The sequence below is a fragment of the Schistocerca americana genome, chromosome X (assembly GCF_021461395.2).
Source record: "Schistocerca americana isolate TAMUIC-IGC-003095 chromosome X, iqSchAmer2.1, whole genome shotgun sequence".
Lineage (NCBI taxonomy): Eukaryota > Metazoa > Arthropoda > Insecta > Orthoptera > Acrididae > Schistocerca > Schistocerca americana.
In genome coordinates, this window is record NC_060130.1 from 825540293 (window position 1) to 825562485 (window position 22193).

The window sequence follows — 22193 nt, forward strand, 5'->3', positions numbered from 1 at the left end:
CAACTCGTAAATTGTCAAAATAATGCATGTATAATGCTCTGCAAACATGCTTGCTAATTGAAAACTGTCGAAATAATGCATTGAACGCTCTAGAGAACAGCAAACTACTCGTAAATCAACGAAATAATGCAGTTCACTGATATGCAGACACGCTCACTGATTATAAATTGTCGAAATAATGCATACAATTTATTTAGGGACGGATTTCACGTAGTTTATTTACTACACTGATACAAAGCACCCTCCCTGGGGTGGTTCAAGTCGCAGTAAATAGTCTACAGACTTGCAAACTACTCGTAAATCACCGAAATAATACAGTAAACCGATGTGCAGAGACGCAAACAACTCGTAAATTGTCAAAATAATGCATGTAAAAGGCTCTCCAAACACGCTTGCTAACCGTCAACTGTCGAAATCATGCATTTCACAGCCTGCACACCTGTTCACAAAATAATGCAACAGACACGAAAACAACTAGTAAATTGTTAAAAGATAAAGCATGTGTAATGCTGTGCAAACTCGCTCACAGCGCTCAAACAGCCGAAAATAATGCAGTGCACAAACACTTATTGCATGTAGGCTAAAACACACTTTCGAACTATCGTGAACTGCGAAGTATCAGCGAACTACCCCCTACAGAACTTCAAGGCACACGCCCCGTCGGCGCCCTCACGCCGGTCTGATACGCAAGACACTTCTGTGCCACGCACGCATGTTTACTGTTGCTGACGCAATACCTCTCTTTCCGTGGATACTGACGTCACATATCGCACTATAGAAATCTGTTCCAATGCTTCCCAGTATAGCACAGGGTGCATTCTTCCTAGTAATCCTAACAGGACATGCGAGCTGCTTCTAGATGTGCAAGCGTTTAACCTCTCCAGTGTGGGTGATGCATCACCATGAAATGTTCACGTGGCCACTCACCTGCTGGACCAGCAGGTATAAATAACGTCCGCATGCAGCAGACAATTTATTCCATTAGCACCATCAGATGATGGCAGATATCATAGACCTTCGATGACTGGATCCAGCAATATATCTGAGAACCTGGGAAGCAGCATGTACGCTGGGAGAGCTTCAGCGTTACTCTGAGTTCTATTCGACCAATATTTATCCAAGAACATTTTGACAAACTCCTCATATAACTGTCATGTATGTCCTGATCTCATTCCTCAAGCTAGAGTGTCATTTCCATCTCACTGGTGACACAATCTATTTTCCTTCTGTCGTCTCTGTGTTCTGTTAACACTCCATTAAACTGCTTGATAAAGGCTACTTGATATAATTTTCTAGTAGCAGCAAAACTGTGAAAAGCACATACATACAAATAGTGGTCTTCATTCACAATATTTCCACTACTGGCATATGCTGCAACCACACTATTTTATGTTTGAATTTAACTTCTTCTTCACATTTTCAGCAGTGAGACTAGTTTCTATGCTATTAAAGTCACTGCTCTTGTGCTGAATACTGTCTAATTTCTCAAATATCTCCTTTGTATTAGTGAACACAATATCATGAACAGAACCAGCTTTAACAGATACTGACAGTGTAGACTGAACATGTTCACTTTTGCTTATTATTTTCTCCATAATCAGCAAATTAATTATTCATTTCAGAGGCTGTCCTTTTCAATTCTCACAAGGTAACATTCCTAGGTGCGCATAAACCATTCTTATGAAACTTGGTGGGTATGTAGGGGGGTCAAAGTAATGCAATACATAGTCTTTGTTTTTGCCCAGTTTCACTTTCACAGTTTCACACCCTGAATGATAATTTGGCATATCAGGATTAAAAGGATCTTAGAAACATGAAATATAAAAAATTGTGTATAATATAAAAGGTGACATGTAATTGATGTTCCTGAAAACATATAAGGAACCTTTGGAATAATTTGAAATTTTGCAAAATACCTCACCATCATTAATTCTGAAAAATGAAAACTTTTGTTATGACATAAATAAAAGGAGCTTTCACGTCCATCCATCCGTGTGTACTGAAACTGGTTTCTAAAATTCCATTTTCGGAAAATAAGCTTTACACAAAGTGCTACTGGAGTATTTTCAACACACACAATAACTATTATTCTAATTCTTTGTTCTAAATTTTTTGTTTTATGTTTTAGACTATTATTTTTCGTTTTAAATTCATGTTTTTTTTTATTTAACTGTTTCAAATACGTGTATTTTGTGAACTGAAAATAATAACTAACTCATTATTATGATACAAAATCATTACAGTAATGATAATCTGTAAAGAAATGCTTAAAAACATAAGGTTTTTTTAGACCATGCACATATAATGAACGAAATTTCTTCTCATAATACACACTACTGACAGCACTTTGTAAAGCAAAATTCAGCAGGATCCTCAAATTGTGTCTGGCTTTCTAAGTAACCTCACTTGTACTAGGCAAATATTCAGTACATTCGAAAATTGTGGTGGAGAGAATTGATTATACGCCAGTGAGCGCAGCTTGATTATATTGTTTTTCAAGTGGAGGTTGACATCGTAATTATTCAACAGAACTGGTTCTGAAAATCTGCTCACGAAGTTCTTCCAACATCGAAAGCCATATACATCTAGCGCCTGTACCCATGCCATTGAGCCTTTTGGGATTACCAGAGAACAAATTCCTTGTCCTTAGGTAGGATTACCAATGCGGTTCTTTCACACCGACCATGACGAGAATCTACCAATACAGATTTTTCTCACGCACTGGAAAATAAATCTTCTGTGAAATATCTTTCATGTCGTCAGACGCTCGTTTATCAGATTTTGATGCTATCACAAAGAACAATTGGAGCTTCAAAAATAGATTCTCAAATTCTCGGTTTCTTTTATAACCATGAAAAGTGTGTGAAAAAAACGTTCTTCACCAAGGTTTTCCATTGTAGTGAATATTTGCCTGGAACAAGTCAGGCTATTTAGGAGGTTGCCAGCCACAATTTGAGAATCCTACCGAATTCTGTTTTATAAGGTGTGTGTATTATGTGAAGAAATTTCGTTCATTGTATGTGCGGTACATGATCTAAAAAACGTATTTTAACCATTTCTTTAGAGATTATCAATATTACAATCATTTTGTATCATATAATGAGTTATTTATTATTTTCAATTAACATGCTACACACATGTGTAAACTAAGAAAACAAAAAGACACGAAATTAAAACGAAAAATAACGATTTAAGACAAAAAACAAAAATAAGTAGAATAAATAAGTAGAATAATAATTAATGTTTAGATATTTTAATTAGGTATATTAAAAATTCTCCTACAGCACATTGTGTACAGCTTATTTTCTATTCCAGCAGCACATTGTTTACAGCTTATTTTCTATTCCAGCAGCACATTGTGTACAGCTTATTTTCGAATAATGGTGTTTCAAAAACCAGTTTCATTACACATATATGGATGAGGCATAAAAATTTCTTTACTCTATGCTATTCAAAAGTTTTCATTTTTCAAAATTAATTAATGGTAGAGGTATTTTGAAAATTTTCGAATTATTACAACAATTGATTATACAGTTTCCAAAAACGTTTATTACATTTCAACCTTTACATGAAACGCATTTTTTTATATTTCATGGTTTCGAAGATTCCCCTAAACCTACATCCACATCTACATCTACATCCATACTCCGCAAGCCACTTGACGGTATGTGGCGGAGGTTACCCTGTGTACCTCTATCGGTTCTCCCTTCTATTCCAGTCTCGTATTGTTCGTGGAAAGAAGGATTGTCGGTATGCTTCTGTGTGGGCTCTAATCTCTCTGATTTTATCCTCATGGTCTCTTCGCGAGACATACGTGGGAGGGAGCAATATACTGCTTGACTCTTCGGTGAAGGTATGTTCTCGAAACTTTAACAAAAGCCCGTACCGAGCTACTGAGCGTCTCTCCTGCAGAGTCTTCCACTGGAGTTTATCTATCATCTCCGTAACGCTTTCGCGATTACTAAGTGATCCTGTAACGAAGCGCGCTGCTCTCCGTTGGATCTTCTCTATCTCTTCTATCAACCCTATCTGGTACGGATCCCACACTGCTGAGCAGTAGTCAAGCTGTGGGCGAACAAGCGTACTGTAACCTACTTCCTTTGTTTTCGGATTGCATTTCCTTAGGATTCTTCCAATGAATCTCAGTCTGGCATCTGCTTTACCGACGATCAACTTTATACGATCATTCCATTTTAAATCACTCCTAATGCGTACTCCCAGATAATTTATGGAATTAACTGCTTCCAGTTGCTAACCTGCTATGTTGCAGCTAAATGATGAGGGATCTTTCTTTCTATGTATTCGCAGCACATTACACTTGTCTACATTCAGATTCAATTGCCATTCCCTGCACCATGCGTCAATTCGCTGCAGATCCTCCTGCATTTCAGTACAATTTTCCATTGTTACAACCTCTCGATACACCACAGCATCATCTGCAAAAAGCCTCAGTGAACTTCCGATGTCATCCACAAGGTCATTTATGTATATTGTGAATAGCAACGGTCCTATGACACTCCCCTGCGGCACACCTGAAATCACTCTTACTTCGGAAGACTTCTCTCCATTGAGAATGACATGCTGCGTTCTGTTATCTAGGAACTCTTCAATGCAATCACACAATTGGTCTGATAGTCCATATGCTCTTACTTTGTCCATTAAACGACTGTGGGGAACTGTATCGAACGCCTTGCGGAAGTCAAGAAACACGGCATCTACCTGGAAACCCGTGTCTATGGCCCTCTGAGTCTCGTGGACGAAGAGCGCGAGCTGGGTTTCACACGACCGTCTTTTTCGAAGCCCATGCTGATTCCTACAGAGTGGATTTCTAGTCTCCAGAAAAGTCATTATACTCGAACATAATACGTGTTCCAAAATTCTACAACTGATCGACGTTAGAGATATAGGTCTACAGTTCTGCACATCTGTTCGACGTCTCTTCTTGAAAACGGGGATGACCTGTGCCCTTTTCCAATCCTTTGGAACGCTACGCTCTTGTAGAGACCTACGGTACACCGCTGCAAGAAGGGGGGCAAGTTCCTTCGCGTACTCTGTGTAAAATCGAACTGGTATCCCATCAGGTCCAGCGGCCTTTCCTCTTTTGAGCGATTTTAATTGTTTCTCTATCCCTCTGTCGTCTATTTCGATATCTACCATTTTGTCATCTGTACGACAATCTAGAGAAGGAACTACAGTGCAGTCTTCCTCTGTGAAACAGCTTTGGAAAAAGACATTTAGTATTTCGGCCTTTAGTCTGTCATCCTCTGTTTCAATACCATTTTGGTCACAGAGTGTCTGGACATTTTGTTTTGATCCACCTACCGCTTTGACATAAGACCAAAATTTCTTAAGATTTTCTGCCAAGCCAGTACATAGAACTTTACTTTCGAATTCATTGAACGCCTCTCGCATAGCCCTCCTCACACTACATTTCGCTTCGCGTAATTTTTGTTTGTCTGCAAGGCTTTGGCTATGTTTATGTTTGCTGTGAAGTTCCCTTTGCTTCCGCAGCAGTTTTCTAACTCAGTTGTTGTACCACGGTGGCTCTTTTCCATCTCTTACGATCTTGCTTGGCACATACTCATCTAACGCATATTGTACGGTGGTTTTGAACTTTGTCCACTGATCCTCAACACTATCTGTACTTGAGACAAAACTTTTGTGTTGAGCCGTCAGGTACTCTGTAATCTGCTTTTTGTCACTTTTGCTAAACAGAAAAATCTTCCTACGTTTTTTAATATTTCTATTTACGGCTGAAATCATCGATGCCGTAACCGCTTTATGATCGCTGATTCCCTGTTCTGCGTTAACTGTTTCAAATAGTTCGGGTCTGTTTGACACCAGAAGGTCTAATATGTTATCGCCACGAGTCGGTTCTCTGTTTAACTGCTCAAGGTAGTTTTCAGATAAAGCACTTTAAAAAAATTTCACTGGATTCTTTGTCCCTACCACCCGTTATGAACGTTTGAGTCTCCCAGTCTGTATCCGGCAAATTAAAATCTCCACCCATAACTATAACATGGTGGGGAAATCTACTCGAAATATTTTCCATATTATCCTTCAGGTGCTCAGCCACGACAGCTGCTGAGCCAGGGGGCCTATAGAGACATCCAATTACCATGTCTGAGCCTGCTTTAACCGTGACCTTCACCCAAATCATTTCACATTTCGGATCTCCGTCAATTTCCTTCGATGCTATTGCACTTCTTATCGCTATAACCACGCCTCCCCCTTCACTGTCCAGCCTGTCTCTGCGGTATACATTCCAATTTGAGTTTAGGATTTCATTACTGTTTACGTCTGGTTTGAGCCAACTTTCTGTCCCTAGTAGTATATGGGCGTTGTGACCGTTTATTAATGAGAGCAGTTCTGGGACCTTTCTATAGACGCCCCTGCAGTTTCCTATTAGCACATTAATATTGTTATTCCCTGTTGCATTTTGCCTACTCCTGCCTTGCCGCGTCTCAGGAGGCGCCAAATATGCCAAATTATTTTTCAGGGTGTGTTTTACTGCTTAAAAGTGAAATTGTTCAAAAACAAAAACAAAATGCGTATTGCATTACTTTGGATCCTCTACATACCTGCCAAGTTTCATCTAGGTCGTTTATTTTCACCTGGGAATGTTCCCCTGTCAGTCTCCTCACTGAAAGTAGTTTGCAAGGTATTATTGGCATTTTTATTTTCGTTGATATCCCTACTATGTTTGACTAGAACGGCTTCGCTTGTATTCACTCTATAGGGCAATTCATTTGTCATTAATCTTTTGGTTTTCCGTGAAGCCAGGAATATGTTCACATAATTCTTTAGTTTCCTTGTTAGTATTTTTTAATAATCTCTTCGATTTTGTTGTTAATATCCTTTACAGATACTTCTGTTTTACTGTTGTTATGTTGATATCCCTGATATAATCCCCTGTTTTGCCAAATTTGCTGTCTAAGTTCAGTTGTTTCTCTCTCCTTAATTCCGAACAAGTTTGCCACATTTCCCTGTTAGTAACACCTAGAGTTTCGTTTTCGGTTGTTACGTCGCAGTTATGGCTGGCCTCGCCACGTCTGCGGCCGCCATCTTTCATCTTTTTCCTCGTGCTGTCCAGGTGATGAATGTTCTCAATATTTCGCTCGCAAAATATCCATAATCCTTGGACGCAAACTTAATTTTCTGTGACATGAACTTGTTACATTTCAAGACACCCACTTATTACACTCCATGACATTCACTTCCATAACGTTACACTGCTACTCACGAGCCACACATTTTAATCACGTCTAATTCTAATGTCGCTCTGTGTTCAAATTCCAGCTTCCCAATAAGTTATGAAATACAGGGTGATTCAAAAAGAATACCACAACTTTAGGAATTTAAAACTCTGCAATGACAAAAGGCAGAGCTAAGCACTATCTGTCGGCGAATTAAGGGAGCTATAAAGTTTCATTTAGTTGTACATTTGTTCGCTTGAGGCGCTGTTGACTAGGCGTCAGCGTCAGTTGATGCTAAGATGGCGACCGCTCAACAGAAAGCTTTTTGTGTTATTGAGTACGGCAGAAGTGAATCGACGATAGTTGTTCAGCGTGCATTTCGAACGAAGTATGGTGTTAAACCTCCTGATACGTGGTGTATTAAACGTTGGTATAAACAGTTTACAGAGAATGGGTGTTTGTGCAAAGCGAAAAGTTCTGAACGGCTGAGAACGAGTGATGAAAATGTGATGGAGATGTTAGAGAATTGGCTGTTCCCTCAGCTCGAACAAGAAGCACAACAATTCGTATTTCAGCAGGATGGAGCGCCACCACATTGGCACTTATCTGTCCGTAACTACCTGAACGTCAACTACCCGAGGCGATGGATCGGCCGCCAGGCAGCCCGTGACAGAGCACTTCATCACTGGCCTCCAAGAAGCCCTGATCTTATCCCCTGCGATTTTTTCTTATGGGGGTATGTTAAGGATATGGTGTTTCGGCCACCTCTCCCAGCCACCACTGATGATTTGAAACGAGAAATAACAGCAGCTATCCAAACTGTTACGCTTGATATGCTACAGAGAGTGTGGAACGAGTTGGAGTATCGGGTTGATATTGCTCGAGTGTCTGGAGGGGGCCATATTGAACATCTCTGAACTTGTTTTTGAGTGAAAAAAAACCTTTTTAAATACTCTTTGTAATGATGTATAACAGAAGGTTATATTATGTTTCTTTCATTAAATACACATTTTTAAAGTTGTGGTATTCTTTTTGAATCACCCTGTAGTTTGTACTCCTTATCGCCAGCATAGGGATGCCAAATCACAAGATCCCCTTATGAAATAAGTTTCAATACAGTTTTTGAAGGCAGTCACGAGTCTGAAGAAAATGACGTTGGAACTGTAGGTTAAAGTGAGCTTGCCTTTCCGCCTGGGACTGCAAAGAAAAGATAACCCATGTGTAGTCCCCTCATTGCTATCATCCCACATGGAAGATGAATTTCTCTTCTGGAAAAGCTCAGTCCGCCTTTGTAGGTGAGTGATCAGTGTGCCTGAGTGCCATGCATAGGATCCAAGTTCAATTTCCGGTACAGTCAGAGATTTTCCCTTGTTACTAGGCTCGCACTGGGTCCACTCAGCCTCATGATTCTAAATGAAGATCTACTTGAATGAGAAGTAGAACATCTACAAATCTAACAACGACCAGCAGACGGTATACTGACCCCACGCCCCTCTATGTCGCATCCAGATGACGCAAAAAAAAAAAATGGTTCAAATGGCTCTGAGCACTATGGGACTTAACTGCTGTGGTCATCAGTCCCCTAGAACTTAGAACTACTTAAACCTAACTAACCTAAGGACATCACACACATCCATGCCCGAGGCAGTATTCGAACCTGCGACCGTAGCGGTTCCAGACTGTAGCGCCTAGAACCGCTCGGTCACTCCTGCCGGCAGATGACGCCACTGGCTGAGGATGACAAGGCGCTCGGTCGGTTTCGACTGGCCCATCTGATGCGAGAATGGCAGAGGTTTCCTCTTTTTCTGGTAGAGTTCTGACGTGGAAAAATTCTACTTGTGTAGCTACTGATGCATGTTGAGGTAGCATTCCAGTTAGTTTACTGCATAATGTAGTCTAATAATAATGAAAGACCTTTAATGATTTTAGACTGCCCATGACATTTATTACGTTAAAAGCGTAGCCTTCTAGTCAACATTTGATACAGAACAAGTTGCTCAGACACACCTGAATCTCGTGTTGGCATCTACAATTACTCTGCTAGATGTGTTCTCAAATATTGGAAGTTCCTCACACCACCAGCTCATCTACAGCGACATATGGCGCAACCGTACTCACAGGCTGCTTGCCGATCATGGGAATCGCCTCCCTGTGTTTCAGTCTACGTCTGTATCGTGATAGCAACATATCCAGCTTACATGTAGCGTTAACTGTGATGCGAAAAATAGCAACTAAATGTTCCTGAACCTCACAACCCCTATCTATCGATTCTGTAGATATTGTGCAGCAATTGTTTCTTAACACCTTACACAGAGTGGAAAAGCAGTTATTATTCCCATACTCTATCCACAAATGGAAATGGAAGGTACCTTAATATATGATACAATGATAAGTACCCTATGCCACATACATCATAGAAATTCACAGGGTATGGGAGATAAGGATGAAGCTGTTGAAGAGCGTTTGTTGGAAAAGCTTGTGTCCATAGTCTATAATTATAGCAATGTGGACCATGTTGGGTAAATACCAGCTTATAGTTTATTTTACCACAGCCCTCTGATGCGAGCTATTTTGCAACGCTCACACTGGTACTGATTGCAGCTATTTGATTTTGACCCTTATATTTCGCAAGTGAAACATGTACTACCACTTTAATAAAATCACTAAGCACGTTAGAAACGACCAAACTGTCTTTATTGTCTAAAAATCTTGTTTCGGGATTGCACCCATTTTCCTATCCATCACCTCACACTCACTGATTACATAACCAATTAGTTCACTAGCTGAAGAACTTAACAAAATATACAAACAGGACTAAGCTGGCACCTGTAACTTATCTAAACTCACACAAGAAATGCACTCAACCAACTCGACGTTTACCACTACACATTATACTATGCTGGTTAATAGGAAGTAAGTTCTTAGTGTGCCTGTAAGTTCACAGGAGCGTTCTCCTAGAGAGCTCTCTCCACTTACTAAAATCGCTTCTTGCTTCTCAATTTACAGACGGTGTATTGAGTCCTTTACTTAGTGTGTTGTGGTGCACCACGTGAGCAGTCAATAAATCAGTATGTAACACATACCACACAGAACGGTACTAAACACACACGTGGCATACGATGTATTCGTTTTGTTTTGAAAAAAAATTATGCTTGTTGTAAAGATGAACTTTAAAGTTTGTAAATTATTGTTATTTGGTGTATTTAATTCCTGTTGAGGTATTCGATCGACAACCATGTTACATGGCGATAAAGTAACAACTGAGACTAAAGATCGATGGTTAGGGGAAGCACCTTAATTGAGAGAGCTGGAAAAGCACAGTGCGCGAATAGTGCAGGCGCAAAACGTATGGCCTGGCCTCACATATTGCCAGATTATACGTAATATATAGTGGTATGTGTTGAAGCTTACTAATTGATATGCAACGTTCTATAGCTGTAAATTGGCTCAATGAAAACAGTGTTTGTAAAACTGTAGCTAAGAGGAGCCCACTGCTTCGCTCACATAGATTATACAAGGTGTCCCGAAAAGGGCTCCCTGATTTCAAAATTAAATATCTCGAAAACAAAGATCGATAGAGGAATGCAGTAAACGGTATGTTTGTTGTGAAAGCTGTAAGAAGTTTATACAGCAGATTGAAATAATAGTTACAAAAGCTGCTAACAGATGGCGCTGTACGCTGTACAGCTCATATCAGCATACATAATCGTATGAAAACAATATTTGCAAACAATCACATCACAATGTTTTCAAAATGTTCACCATTGGCACTACAGAGGTGGCGCAAACGAAGAATGAAATTCGCCATCACATTTCGTAATGTCTCAACCGAAATGGATTCACATGCCACAGAAATTGCCGATTGAAGCTCGTCCAGCGTGGCGGGATGCTTCGGGTAGACCATGTCTTTCAGTGTGCCCCACAAAAAAAAGTCACAGGGAGTCAAATCCGGCGAATGTGGAGGCCAATCCATGCCTGCACCAGTAAATTTGGGATATTCCAAAGCAATGACTCGATTCCCGAAGTATTCCTCAAGAAAGCGAAACACTTGTTCGGTCCGATGTGGTCGGGCTCCATCTTGCATAAACCATTCAGTACCTGGTCGATCTAACGCGTGCTGTGTGGCGACAAATCGTTCCAAAATTGCAACGTAATGTGCACCAGTGACCGTTTCTCGAATGAAAAAAGGGCCAATAATGCCCCTGCTGCATACTGCAGCCCATACAGTAACTTTAGGAGAATACAGGGGTTTCGCTTCACACCAATATGGCTTTTCGGAACCCCAAAATCGCCAGTTCTGCTTATTCACGTATCCATTCAGGTGGAAGTGTGCTTCATCTGTAAACCGTATGCAGCCAACATCAAATCCTTCACTATCAATCATTGTGAGCATCTGATTAGCAAAGGCAACCCTTTGTTGCACAGCTCGTACGGGTATGGCCTGGTGCGTTTGAATTTTGAATGGAAACATGTGTAGGCTCTTGCTCAGTATTTTTTGCGTGCTGGAACGCTTCAAACCAGTCTCAGATGCAATTCAACGGACGGATGACATTGGATTTCGCTGAATAATTCCAGAAACTGTGGCGATATTTTCAGGCGTAACTGCGGTTTGCTTGCGGCCAACATGCCCCACTAGATCATCAGTTACGCTGCCTGTTCGTTGAAATTTTGCTAAGAGCGTACGAATGGTTTGAAAACTTCGCCTTGTTGCCGTAGGGCTCTCTTCTAACCTGTGGTACCCTAGCTCCAGAAAAACGCGTTGTTCAATGGAGTACATGGTTTTAATCTCTTCCTTCGGTACACTAACCTCCGTTCACGTTTCAATAGCGGAACTGATCGCTCTGGGCTTCGGATCACTATTTATACTAGGCATTACGTATGGCGATTACAGCGCCATCTGTTAACAGCTTTTGTAACTATTATTTCAGACTGCTGTATAAACTTTTTACAGCTTTCACAATAAGCATACCGTTTACTGCATTCCTCTATCGATCTTGGTTTTCGAGATATTTAATTTTGAAATCAGGGAGTCCTTTTCTGGACACCCTGTATGATCAGTAAATCATTGTTTTGTTATTTTTTTGTTTTTCTCTACTCGAATTCTATGTTATTCACAAACTGCAACACCTTCTACACTTTTCACGCTAATGAAGAGCAATGACGCATGGTCTTACCCGAAAGCACTTACGGCCAAAAAGCGACGCTAGTAGCTGGAGTCCAAGGTTTTGTTAATCACGCCTTTTGCGTTCTTGTTCAGGAAGCTGACTATTCCTAAAGGAAAAAATACAAATATGGTTAAATACAGGGCTAACATGCGCAGCACAGTACTTTAATATTCTGTTAGGCACGCCATCATATCCATGAGAGTCCTTAGTCTTCGGTGATTTAATTATTGACTCACACTCCCCCTTGTCTGTATCACAGAGGAGTATTTCAGACATCAATCTCGGAAAGGCATTTCGCAAGAAAGTTATATGATTCCATGTAGAAACTAATTTTTTATTTAATTCACCAGCAATACTCAGAAAATGATTGTTAAATCTGTCACGGATACCCTTCATTGTGCCCATGTACTCGATCAGGTGTGTTGTAACAATGTGTGAAATATTTATTTAAAGAATCCATTGCTGCAGCTACGGAAAATTGCAAAAATAAAATTTCCCATTCGTGACTAAATTCTGCTCTGAGTAGCTTCACTTGTTTATACATCACATTTGTACATTACGCCCCTACGTCTCACTTGTACCTCACTCGGATAAAATATCCAGTGTTTCCGACAATTTTTTTCCCACGTCTCGTGTGATTTATGCGTTCCACATGATCCGTTTTGAATCATATTACTGGAATTTTGCAATGTATGAATTCATCTTTTTGCGGACTGCACGAAATGTTTTCCCGCCGCCTTTCGCAGATCCCAACCACCAGCATAAACAGTAGCGCATAATTATGTACTTTGAACGGTTAAGCAAGGCTGTGTGCGAAACACGAGGCTGCAGCATAATCGTACCGTAGTACAATATACACTGCTTGACAAAAAAAGTGAAGCCCCAAGATTGGGAGAAGGAACGAAATAAAACCCCTCTTGTTGGATGGTACGTGATGTTATTTCATTGATTACAAAATCGAGTACATTTACAGATAACTTGGCGTACTAGCGCACTTATGACTATGACGTTGCACCCACTGATTCAGTTGGAAAGGGTATCATAAAGCCATTGTATCTTCTCGTGATGCAAGCTGGCCCACCACTGGGGGTTTAGAGTCATAACTACGTAGCTAAAAATTGGCCATTTTGACATATCTGCTTCTTCACTGTCTTAATATTAAAGCTGAGAAATTGTTGAATGAATGTAAACACACTCTGAGGACAATGAGGGATCACAGTTATCAGCAGCATGAATATTGTGATAACAGTGATAATATTTCTCTTCCTGAAAATATTCCTTTTGCCTTTATCTATAGAAATGCTAGGAACGACGTTGTGATTCTAAGCCCCCATGTTTTATCTGATATTTGATATTCTGGATGATGGCACAGGGACGGCGTTGACATCTGAGCTGGTGCTACACCTGTTCAATTGGGGGAAAGCTCTCGGGATCTTGTTGGCCATGGGAGTACTTCAGCATTTCCCACACAGTTGTTCATAGACACATGTGCCTTGTGTGGACGAACACTGTCCTGTTGAAAAATGGCACCACGTTACTGTCACATCAGAGGAAATTCACAAGGTTGGAGGATGTCCGAGACATACTGTTGTGCCATCAGAGTTCCCTCAGTCACTAACAACAGTGTCCTGAAGTCATACATGATGGCTTTCCACACCATGATGCCAGGAGTAATACTGATTTGCCTCACCAAAACCTTGGAACAATGGGACCTCTCCCCGTGTCATCGCCATGTTGTCTGGGGTAAAACAGAATCGCAGTTCTTCACTAGATGTAATGCTATGTCATTCATTGCCAGCCTGTATTTCCTGATGATGGCAACTCCAATCGCATTCATTTGCATTGTGGTGTGAACAGCAGGCTATGTATGAGATAGTTATTCCTAGTCTGGCTGCAGCTAGTCTCCAAACATTGCTACAGAATGACACAGAATGTCACAGGGAGTCCATTACTGGTTTGTGGATGACAGGTGCAGTTGTAAAGGGCTTAGAATGTGCCCGGTGCATAATACAGCAATGTTCCCTCATGGTGGTCAGACATGGTCAACTGGAACTTTGACAACGAGTATGCCTACCATTGTTCTCCCGTCCGATCCAACATTGGGCCACTGTCATATCCAAACGCTCCAAAAATCTGGATATTGCAAAATTCATCCACCCAGCCAAATGGAGACCCACAACGAGGCCCCTTTCAAACTCTGTCAGGTGCTGATAGTACTGTCCTGACTGTATGTGGCCTCTCCATGTCCTTCACCGTGATTACTCATCACCTGACACTGTTCATGCAACGTATATACCCCACTAAGCCTGGAAACAGCACTAAAAATGAACAGCACTAATGCAGTCTGGTAGAGACAGAGAATTGCAACACTAATCATTCACCTGCCCACTGATGGTGTATTCGTGTATGAAATCCCATTGATATCTGATCTTTTTTTTATTCAGGCAGTGTAACTTGACACTTTTCTGGGAGTGAAGGAATCAAAGGAAGTTGGACAAGTTCACGCCAGTACTGAATGTTTCCTGCCATTCCCAACCTCATGCTGAAAATGCCAAAGCATTGTAATAGATACTGTGAACACAATACTGACTCAAGTATATTGCCTGTCCCGTGGAAAAGAAGCAGAGGTTCTTACCTGTACATCTCTCCTCTCCTTGCACCAGCGTGTTAAGTTGGACAGTGCGTACCCAATGAAACAGCTAATTTATATTGTGTGTGAAGTAAGTGGACAAGTCTGTACTTGACTTTTCTGCAGAAAGGAGAATCCCTGATGTAACAGACTCAGAGAAATATGTAGCACGGCATTGGGAGACAATGAAAAGAATATATTATATGCACAAATATTTTTGGTTTCTTAAAATCCCCTTAGGAGGCAACCTGAAGCATATTTCCTTTTTCAGGCTACATCCACGGTTGTGAGGGTCGGGCCTGGGCATTCGAACGGCGCCAAGGCAAAGAGCTGCAGGGCCACGATGACCTGAAGCTCAACCTGGTGCAGAGCAGGCGAGACTGCATGGAGGCGTGCTTATCCGAGCAGCGGTTCACCTGCCGTTCGGCAGAGTATGACACACTCACCACTGAGTGCCGTCTCAGCAGTGAGGATCGTCGCACCAGGCCCTCTGACTACGTGGATGCACCCCCCACTACCGAATACCTTGAAAACCAGTGTCTGCCCCGTGAGTATGCCTAGCTTTCCGGCAAATTTGCTATGATTAATAATGCGAGGCAGATTTATGAAAACCAAGGACACGTACATTACATTTGTACATTTGGACAAGAGCGTACCCGAGAACTGAACTAAGGGGTGAGGGGGTTGGACTTAGTCATTTCTTTATTTATCAAGTTCTGTGGAAGCATGCAAGCTGAAGCTTCATGGTCATTCAACAGATCAGTACATAATTTACAGAATTCTTATTAGAAAATTTATATACAAAAGATTTAAGGAATTAGATCAACACAAAAAAATATATGAGTAAATAACACATTACAGATAGAAGTTGTAAGCTATTAGAAGAAGTATTGTAATGAATAGGAGTAGTGTGCTGCAAGGAAATCTCTCAGCTGACGTCAGTGTATAACAATGTACAAGATTATTGGCCACTTGTCTGCAATTATTTTGCTGACATCAGTCTGTTGTAACATTTTGGAACGTATTTTATGCTCAGGTGTTACAACATTTCTGGGAGCCAAAAATCTACGTTATAAGAATAAAAATTCTTCAAACAACCATCATATGAAACCCAACTTGCTCTGTTTGTCCATTACAACCACATAGCATCTAGATTGACGTATGTAATGTTCCTTGACTTCTAGAGGGCATTTGATACAGTTTTGCACTGTCCCTTCATGAACAAAATGTGAGTGTTTGGAATATTAGGCCAGCTTTGTGGCTGATTGAGGAGTTCTTTGCAAACAGAGCATAGTACAGTAAAATGTTGGTAATTCAAGCCCACACAGGCCAAGCCTCCATTTAATCCAAGGTGGAAGACAATTGACTACTATGTTTAAAAAATCAAAATAATATCACAAATAAAATCGAAAATGTGCAGGGAGTGGGTGTGATCAGTGGCCAATATGTGAGCTCATACATTGTTTACAATCAGGACTACTTTAGCAACTATTGCTGTTTCACCCACGACCAGTAAACCAGTGTCTTCTCAGACTCAGTGTAGTGTATATGTATTTATAATTGTTCTTGCCATTTCTCATGAATATGAGTGTTGACTCTTCAAACCAGAAGAAGAAGTTTGTTTCTTTGGAGATGTAAATTTTAGCACTGAAAGTATTGGACAGTAGGGACACTGTAAATAAGGTAGTGGCAGAGTTGGGCATAGGTGAAGTAACAATAGGTGACTGGCAATGAAGCAGAACCAAACTAGTGCAGTGGTATTGTACCAAAGCATCTTGTTCTTCTAAAAACATCAAAATTTACATATGGTAAAAACCATGGAAACATCAAATTATGGAAAGCTTAGTGAAGTCCTTTATTCAACAGCAAGCTAAACAAGTCCAGTAAGTGGCCCAATTATTCAGGAGAAGGCACTTTTATTTTGAAAATAATTAGAACGAGGAGAAGAAAGTTTTTCTGGTAGTTCTGGCTGGCTGGATAGGTGGAGGAGAAAAAATGAGGTGCGCCACCTTGAATTCTGCAGTGAAGATTTATCCGCTGGCAGTTGAGCTGTCAAACTGATCCAAGAAAAAATAAAAAAATATAATTAAATCAGGAAAATCTGTCACTGGATATTCATAATTATGATGAGACAGGGCACATTGTAGAATAATTGCAACTAAAATCCTAGGAGATAGTAATGAAGCTTCCAGCCAGGTCATACTAAATCAGAAGTTGAAATAACAATCCCAGTTTGCAGCAATGCCTCATTCAAAATATACATGTGTTGGCTTTGCCAGTTTTGTATAAAAATCAAAGTGCCTGGATGAATATCTCAACTTCTAAATGTACAATACACTGAGGAACATATAATTCTTCTACAATTGTAGCCATGCATTATTTAACAGCAAATAAGTTTACCATACTTGATGATATTAATGCACTGAAGATGTGCAAGAGTCAGATTTTATGTAATAGTCATATTATTTGATATAATCAATAATACATACTTCAGTGAGTTTTAATAAGAAATTTTTAATTGGAGTAGACAAAATTGGCCCTGAATGAATTTTTTAAAGTTTTTCTTAAATTTACTTTATTAGTAGCTGAACATTTTATGGGCACGTGCATGTTATTAAAAATATGTGTTTCTGAATAATATGCACCTTTCTGGGCCACAGTGACTTTATTAAGATTATTTTGTATTACATATTTTTGGACTTGGGATACTTTAGCTTGATGTTATGAGTTACTCAAAAAAATGGTCCTGTATGATGTTATGGAATTAAAGGAAGCAGAGTATGTTAGATTTTTAGTTTTTATATCACCTATGTTTGACTTAATCTGCATTGTAAATAAAGATTTGTTTAGATGCTTTAGTAGTTCTGTTATTATGTTAACTGACTATCTTAGATGGTTCTCACTAGACGTTCTTGGCCATTACCATGAAATAATATTGAAAAGGTTGTGTTCAAGCGTCTCCTTAAGCCTCTGACTGCAAATAATGTGAGAGTGGTTTGAAAAGTTCTCAGAACAGAATAGAAAAAGTACTTACATCACTGAAACTTTTCTTTGTATTTTTCAATGTAGTCTCCTTGTAGATTTACTTTGAGAAGTATCCATCATTTTTTGGCTTTGGCAGGGTTTTTTCTAGCTGGATGCCCTTCCTGATGCCAAACCTCCTCCTGTATCTGGGCTTGGGACCAGTGACAACAGTTAACAAGCTACTGAATTCACTCGTTACCTGTTGCAGGCATGTATGCACCCCAGACAGGGTGTTTGGAGGAAGAGAGGGAAGAATTTTGGAAAATCTTAGATGGAGTAACAATGGAAATACCAGACAATGAAAGGGTGATAATTGGGGGAGATTTAAATGGACATGTTGGTGAGAGGAGGAGTGGGTAAGGTAGAATTCATGGTGGGTGGAGTTATGGAGAAAGAAATGCAGGGCACAAAATAGCAGAATATGCTGTATCTTTTGACCTAATGATTGCCAGTACCTACTTCAGTCATAGAAGAGAACAACTTGTAACATACAGAAGTGGAGACCATAAAAGTCAGTTACTCTACTTGTTGTCCAGAAGGAAACACATAAAGGAAATAAAGAATACCAAGGTTATATACAGTGAAAGTGTGGCTGCACAACACAGACTCATAGTGGCCAATTATGAAATGCTAGTAGGGAAAAGACGTAAATCGATCAAGCGAGGAGAACAAAGAATAAATTGGTGGAAACAGAAAGAAGAGGTGTTGCGAGAAAAATTAAAGGAAACAGTATTAAGAGAAGTGAAATTATCAGAGGATGTACAGGGGTGGTGGAGTTTTAATAGCAATGTAATTACAAAAGCTGGGAAAGATGTGCTAGGTGTAACAACAGGAAAGGGACCACCAGAAGATAAGGAGGCATGATGGTGGAATGAGGAGGTTCAGAAAGTGATAAAAGTGAATATAGGTGCAAAAAAACAGTGGGACTTAACAGGGAGACAGGAGGATAGTGAAGCCTACAAGACTGAAAAAAGGATGGCAAAAAGAGCAGTGGCAAAAGCAAAGGCTGAGGCAGTGGAAGAGGGATATGAACAGCTGGAAAGAAGACAGAATGACAGGCAGCTCCTACAGATTGCTAAAGCAAGAGATAAGGCAACCAAGGACATAACATCAATGAGGCAGATAAAGGATGAATCAGGTGTAGTATTACATGACCTTGAGAAAATCCTGAATAGGTGGTGGGAGTACTTTGAAAGGCTATTGAATGAGGAAAATGTATGAGAGAAGTATGAGGATGGAGATATAAATGAAGGAATGACCCAAAGTATAAGTAGGGAAGTCGAACACATGATGAAGAAAATGAAAAATGGAAAAGCCCTAGGGGCAGACCAAATCCCAATAGAAGCAATGAAAAGTGTGGGAGAACAAGGAACTGATTATTCTCTGGGATCTAATGCAGAAGATCTGGAAAGGAGAAAGAATGCAGTATGCGTAGAGAAGCAGTGTACTAGTTCCCATATATAAGGGGAAATGGGATATCCAAAACTATCACAATTACAGAGGGATAAAACTAATATCCCACACAATGAAGATCTGGGAAAGGATAATTGAGAAGAGGTTGTGTCCAGAAATGGAAAAATGCGAAGAACAGTTTGGATATATGCTGATGCAATGTATGCACTAAGGCAACTGATGGAGAGACTAATTGTATAACAATTTATGCAAGTCTATATAAAGTATTTTATATGTTTACAGATGAAATAAATCACATAATAATGGATTGACTTAAAATTATACAAAATATAAAGACAACCAATATACATGATCATTGTGAAGTGGCAGTGTCAATATACATCGCAATATGTCTACAATAGTGAAAATTTGCATAATAGAAGGCGCTGGCTTACAAAGTTATTGTAACACACAAAACCAATGAAAATACACATCTAATAGTCAGCCTTAGTCTGCATTAGGTAGGATATGAAGAGATTATGTAGATGTATACGTCTTCTGCAACTTTTTTCATTGTACTGTAGAACATCTTATGCATTGAACCATTTACAGTGGAATAAAGAAAAGCATCAGTTGAAAGTGACATGTCTAGAATATAAAAAAGCATAGGTAAAGCAAAAGGTTAAGACTGATGAAATGAAGTAAATATGGGTCAATGGTGCAGCAAAACAGTGCCAAATGTCTAAGTGATATGTTATCGATGTTTAGGTTAATGTACACATCCAGTCACAGCATCGTATGCACCCCACAAACATATGAGCAATACAGTAACAATCAATACAAATAAAATGTTTAATAGTCAATGATAGCAACAGTATTCTACCAACAATACAGTGCCCCATGTCTATGTGGTATGCATGATTTCTGTAATGTCACAGTTCAAGGTCATGCTTATTGTATTTGAGTTAGTATAGAGAAAAATTAAAAACACATTAGAATGAAGAAGTGCAAGTGAAAGCTTTCAGATCTACTCACTGTCGTTGAGAGAGTTACTGGCTGGAGGTGAGAAATGAGATGCACATGATACCAACGTGATGGCATTATAAAGCCTCACTCATTCACTTTCAAGAAAAAATATTCTATCCTTACGTTCTTCTGGTGAATATGTTTTATTAAATTTTGTGATTTTTGTTTCCTACATTATCTTTAACACTAAGTGTAAATTAAATTAAACAATGTATTTTTCCATGAATTTCATATAGTTGAATATGTTTCGCTAATGTCACGCTTCTGTTTTCAGAAGAAGCAAGGTGCACTTTCAAATCAATACCAAATTCATATCCTCGTTATTTAGACCTTGTACTTTCACTTGTTAGTGATGAAATGGATTGTAAACGACGTTGCTACGAATATACAGACTTCATTTGCCGATCATTCTCATACTATCCCAGTGGAAGTCAGTGCTTCATCAGTGGCGATGACAGAGGTACGTGCTTTTATTTATATAATGTACAACATTACATTAAGAGCTTGACTCCATACTTATTAAATTAAAAATAATTTTAATGTTCCTGGTCTCATAAAAGTTGTAGTCATCCAAAAGCTTTAAATTTAAGTTATCTCTTTCTATTTTATTGTCCTTGATATCCATACATATTATAAAAGTCAATGTGTGTGTGTATGTTCCACATTATCTCCTAATCCACTGTATCTATTTCAACCAAACTTGACACACATGTCACTTACTGTCTGGAAAGAACCACTGTGGAGGTAAGAACTGACTACCTGTCAAAGGAGCGGGGGTGGGGGCGAAGAAAAGCATAACTCACGACACACAAATAACCAGACTATAGTTATCCAGTATTTGAGAATGAAAGCAGTTAGTGACTTACAACAGATTTTGTACATAATTTCAAATACTTATGAGACTTTCTGCACAAAATGATGAAAGGCAAAAAGTTTAGCGCCTACTATATTTTAATTCTTCATGCAGTAAAACTGCTGCATCAGGCATGATCTGTTAATATATTACTTTTTTACTAATAACTCTATTCATAACACATTTTGCAGCCAGTGTACCTGTAAATATGTATCATTCTACGACAGATAGTTAAGGAGAAATGATGTCATAAACATTGTGCTGCATGAAAACGAAACTCAGGGGGTTATTCGCTAGAGATACAGGTGAAATATCAGTGAAATATGTTAAATATATGTGAAATATAAATGGCATGTGCATATGGGGGCAAAGCCACAGGTAAAAAGCTTCTTCTAAATCCTTGGATCTATTTCAATCAAATGTGATACACATATTATTTATTATATGGAAAGAAATACTATGGGGTAAGAACCAGCAACTACCTGTTGGTGTGGAGGTGATAACGTCAAGAGAGAAGGGGTTGGGAAGAGACGGAGAGAGAGAGGAAAGGAGGGAATGGAGACAGATATGAGGGAGGAGGAGATGGACAGAGATAGGGGATGGGTGAATGGATGGAGAGAGGGAAGAGGAAACGGACACAGAGAGGGGATTGTAGGAGATGGACTAACAGAATTGGAATAAATACATACTCAGCTACTGTCTTACTTAAATGCCCCATGCATTCTTCTTTATTGTTTTAACTTAATTGCTTAAGGAAGTGTAAACAGTTTTATAACCAATCCAGTACCTGATTATCTCTCCCGTCTCTGAATCTTTTTTACGTGTTTCTGTTGTTTCCTATCTTTTTCCTTTAATTTCTGATAAGGCAATCTTCACATTCAGAACATAATTATTTCAGTGTAGCCTCA

At 39.5% G+C, this 22193-nt stretch overlaps 1 protein-coding gene across 1 annotated transcript in view; it reads left to right on the forward strand.

Moving 5' to 3' along the window:
• Positions 1 to 22193, forward strand: part of LOC124555311 — a 471119-nt gene that overhangs the window by 232535 nt on the left and 216391 nt on the right. Inside the window, exons 10-11 of the mRNA XM_047129186.1 lie at positions 15262 to 15537; positions 20707 to 20892. Of these exons, the coding sequence (XP_046985142.1) occupies positions 15262 to 15537; positions 20707 to 20892 (462 nt within the window). The remainder of the gene's footprint in view (positions 1 to 15261; positions 15538 to 20706; positions 20893 to 22193) is intronic.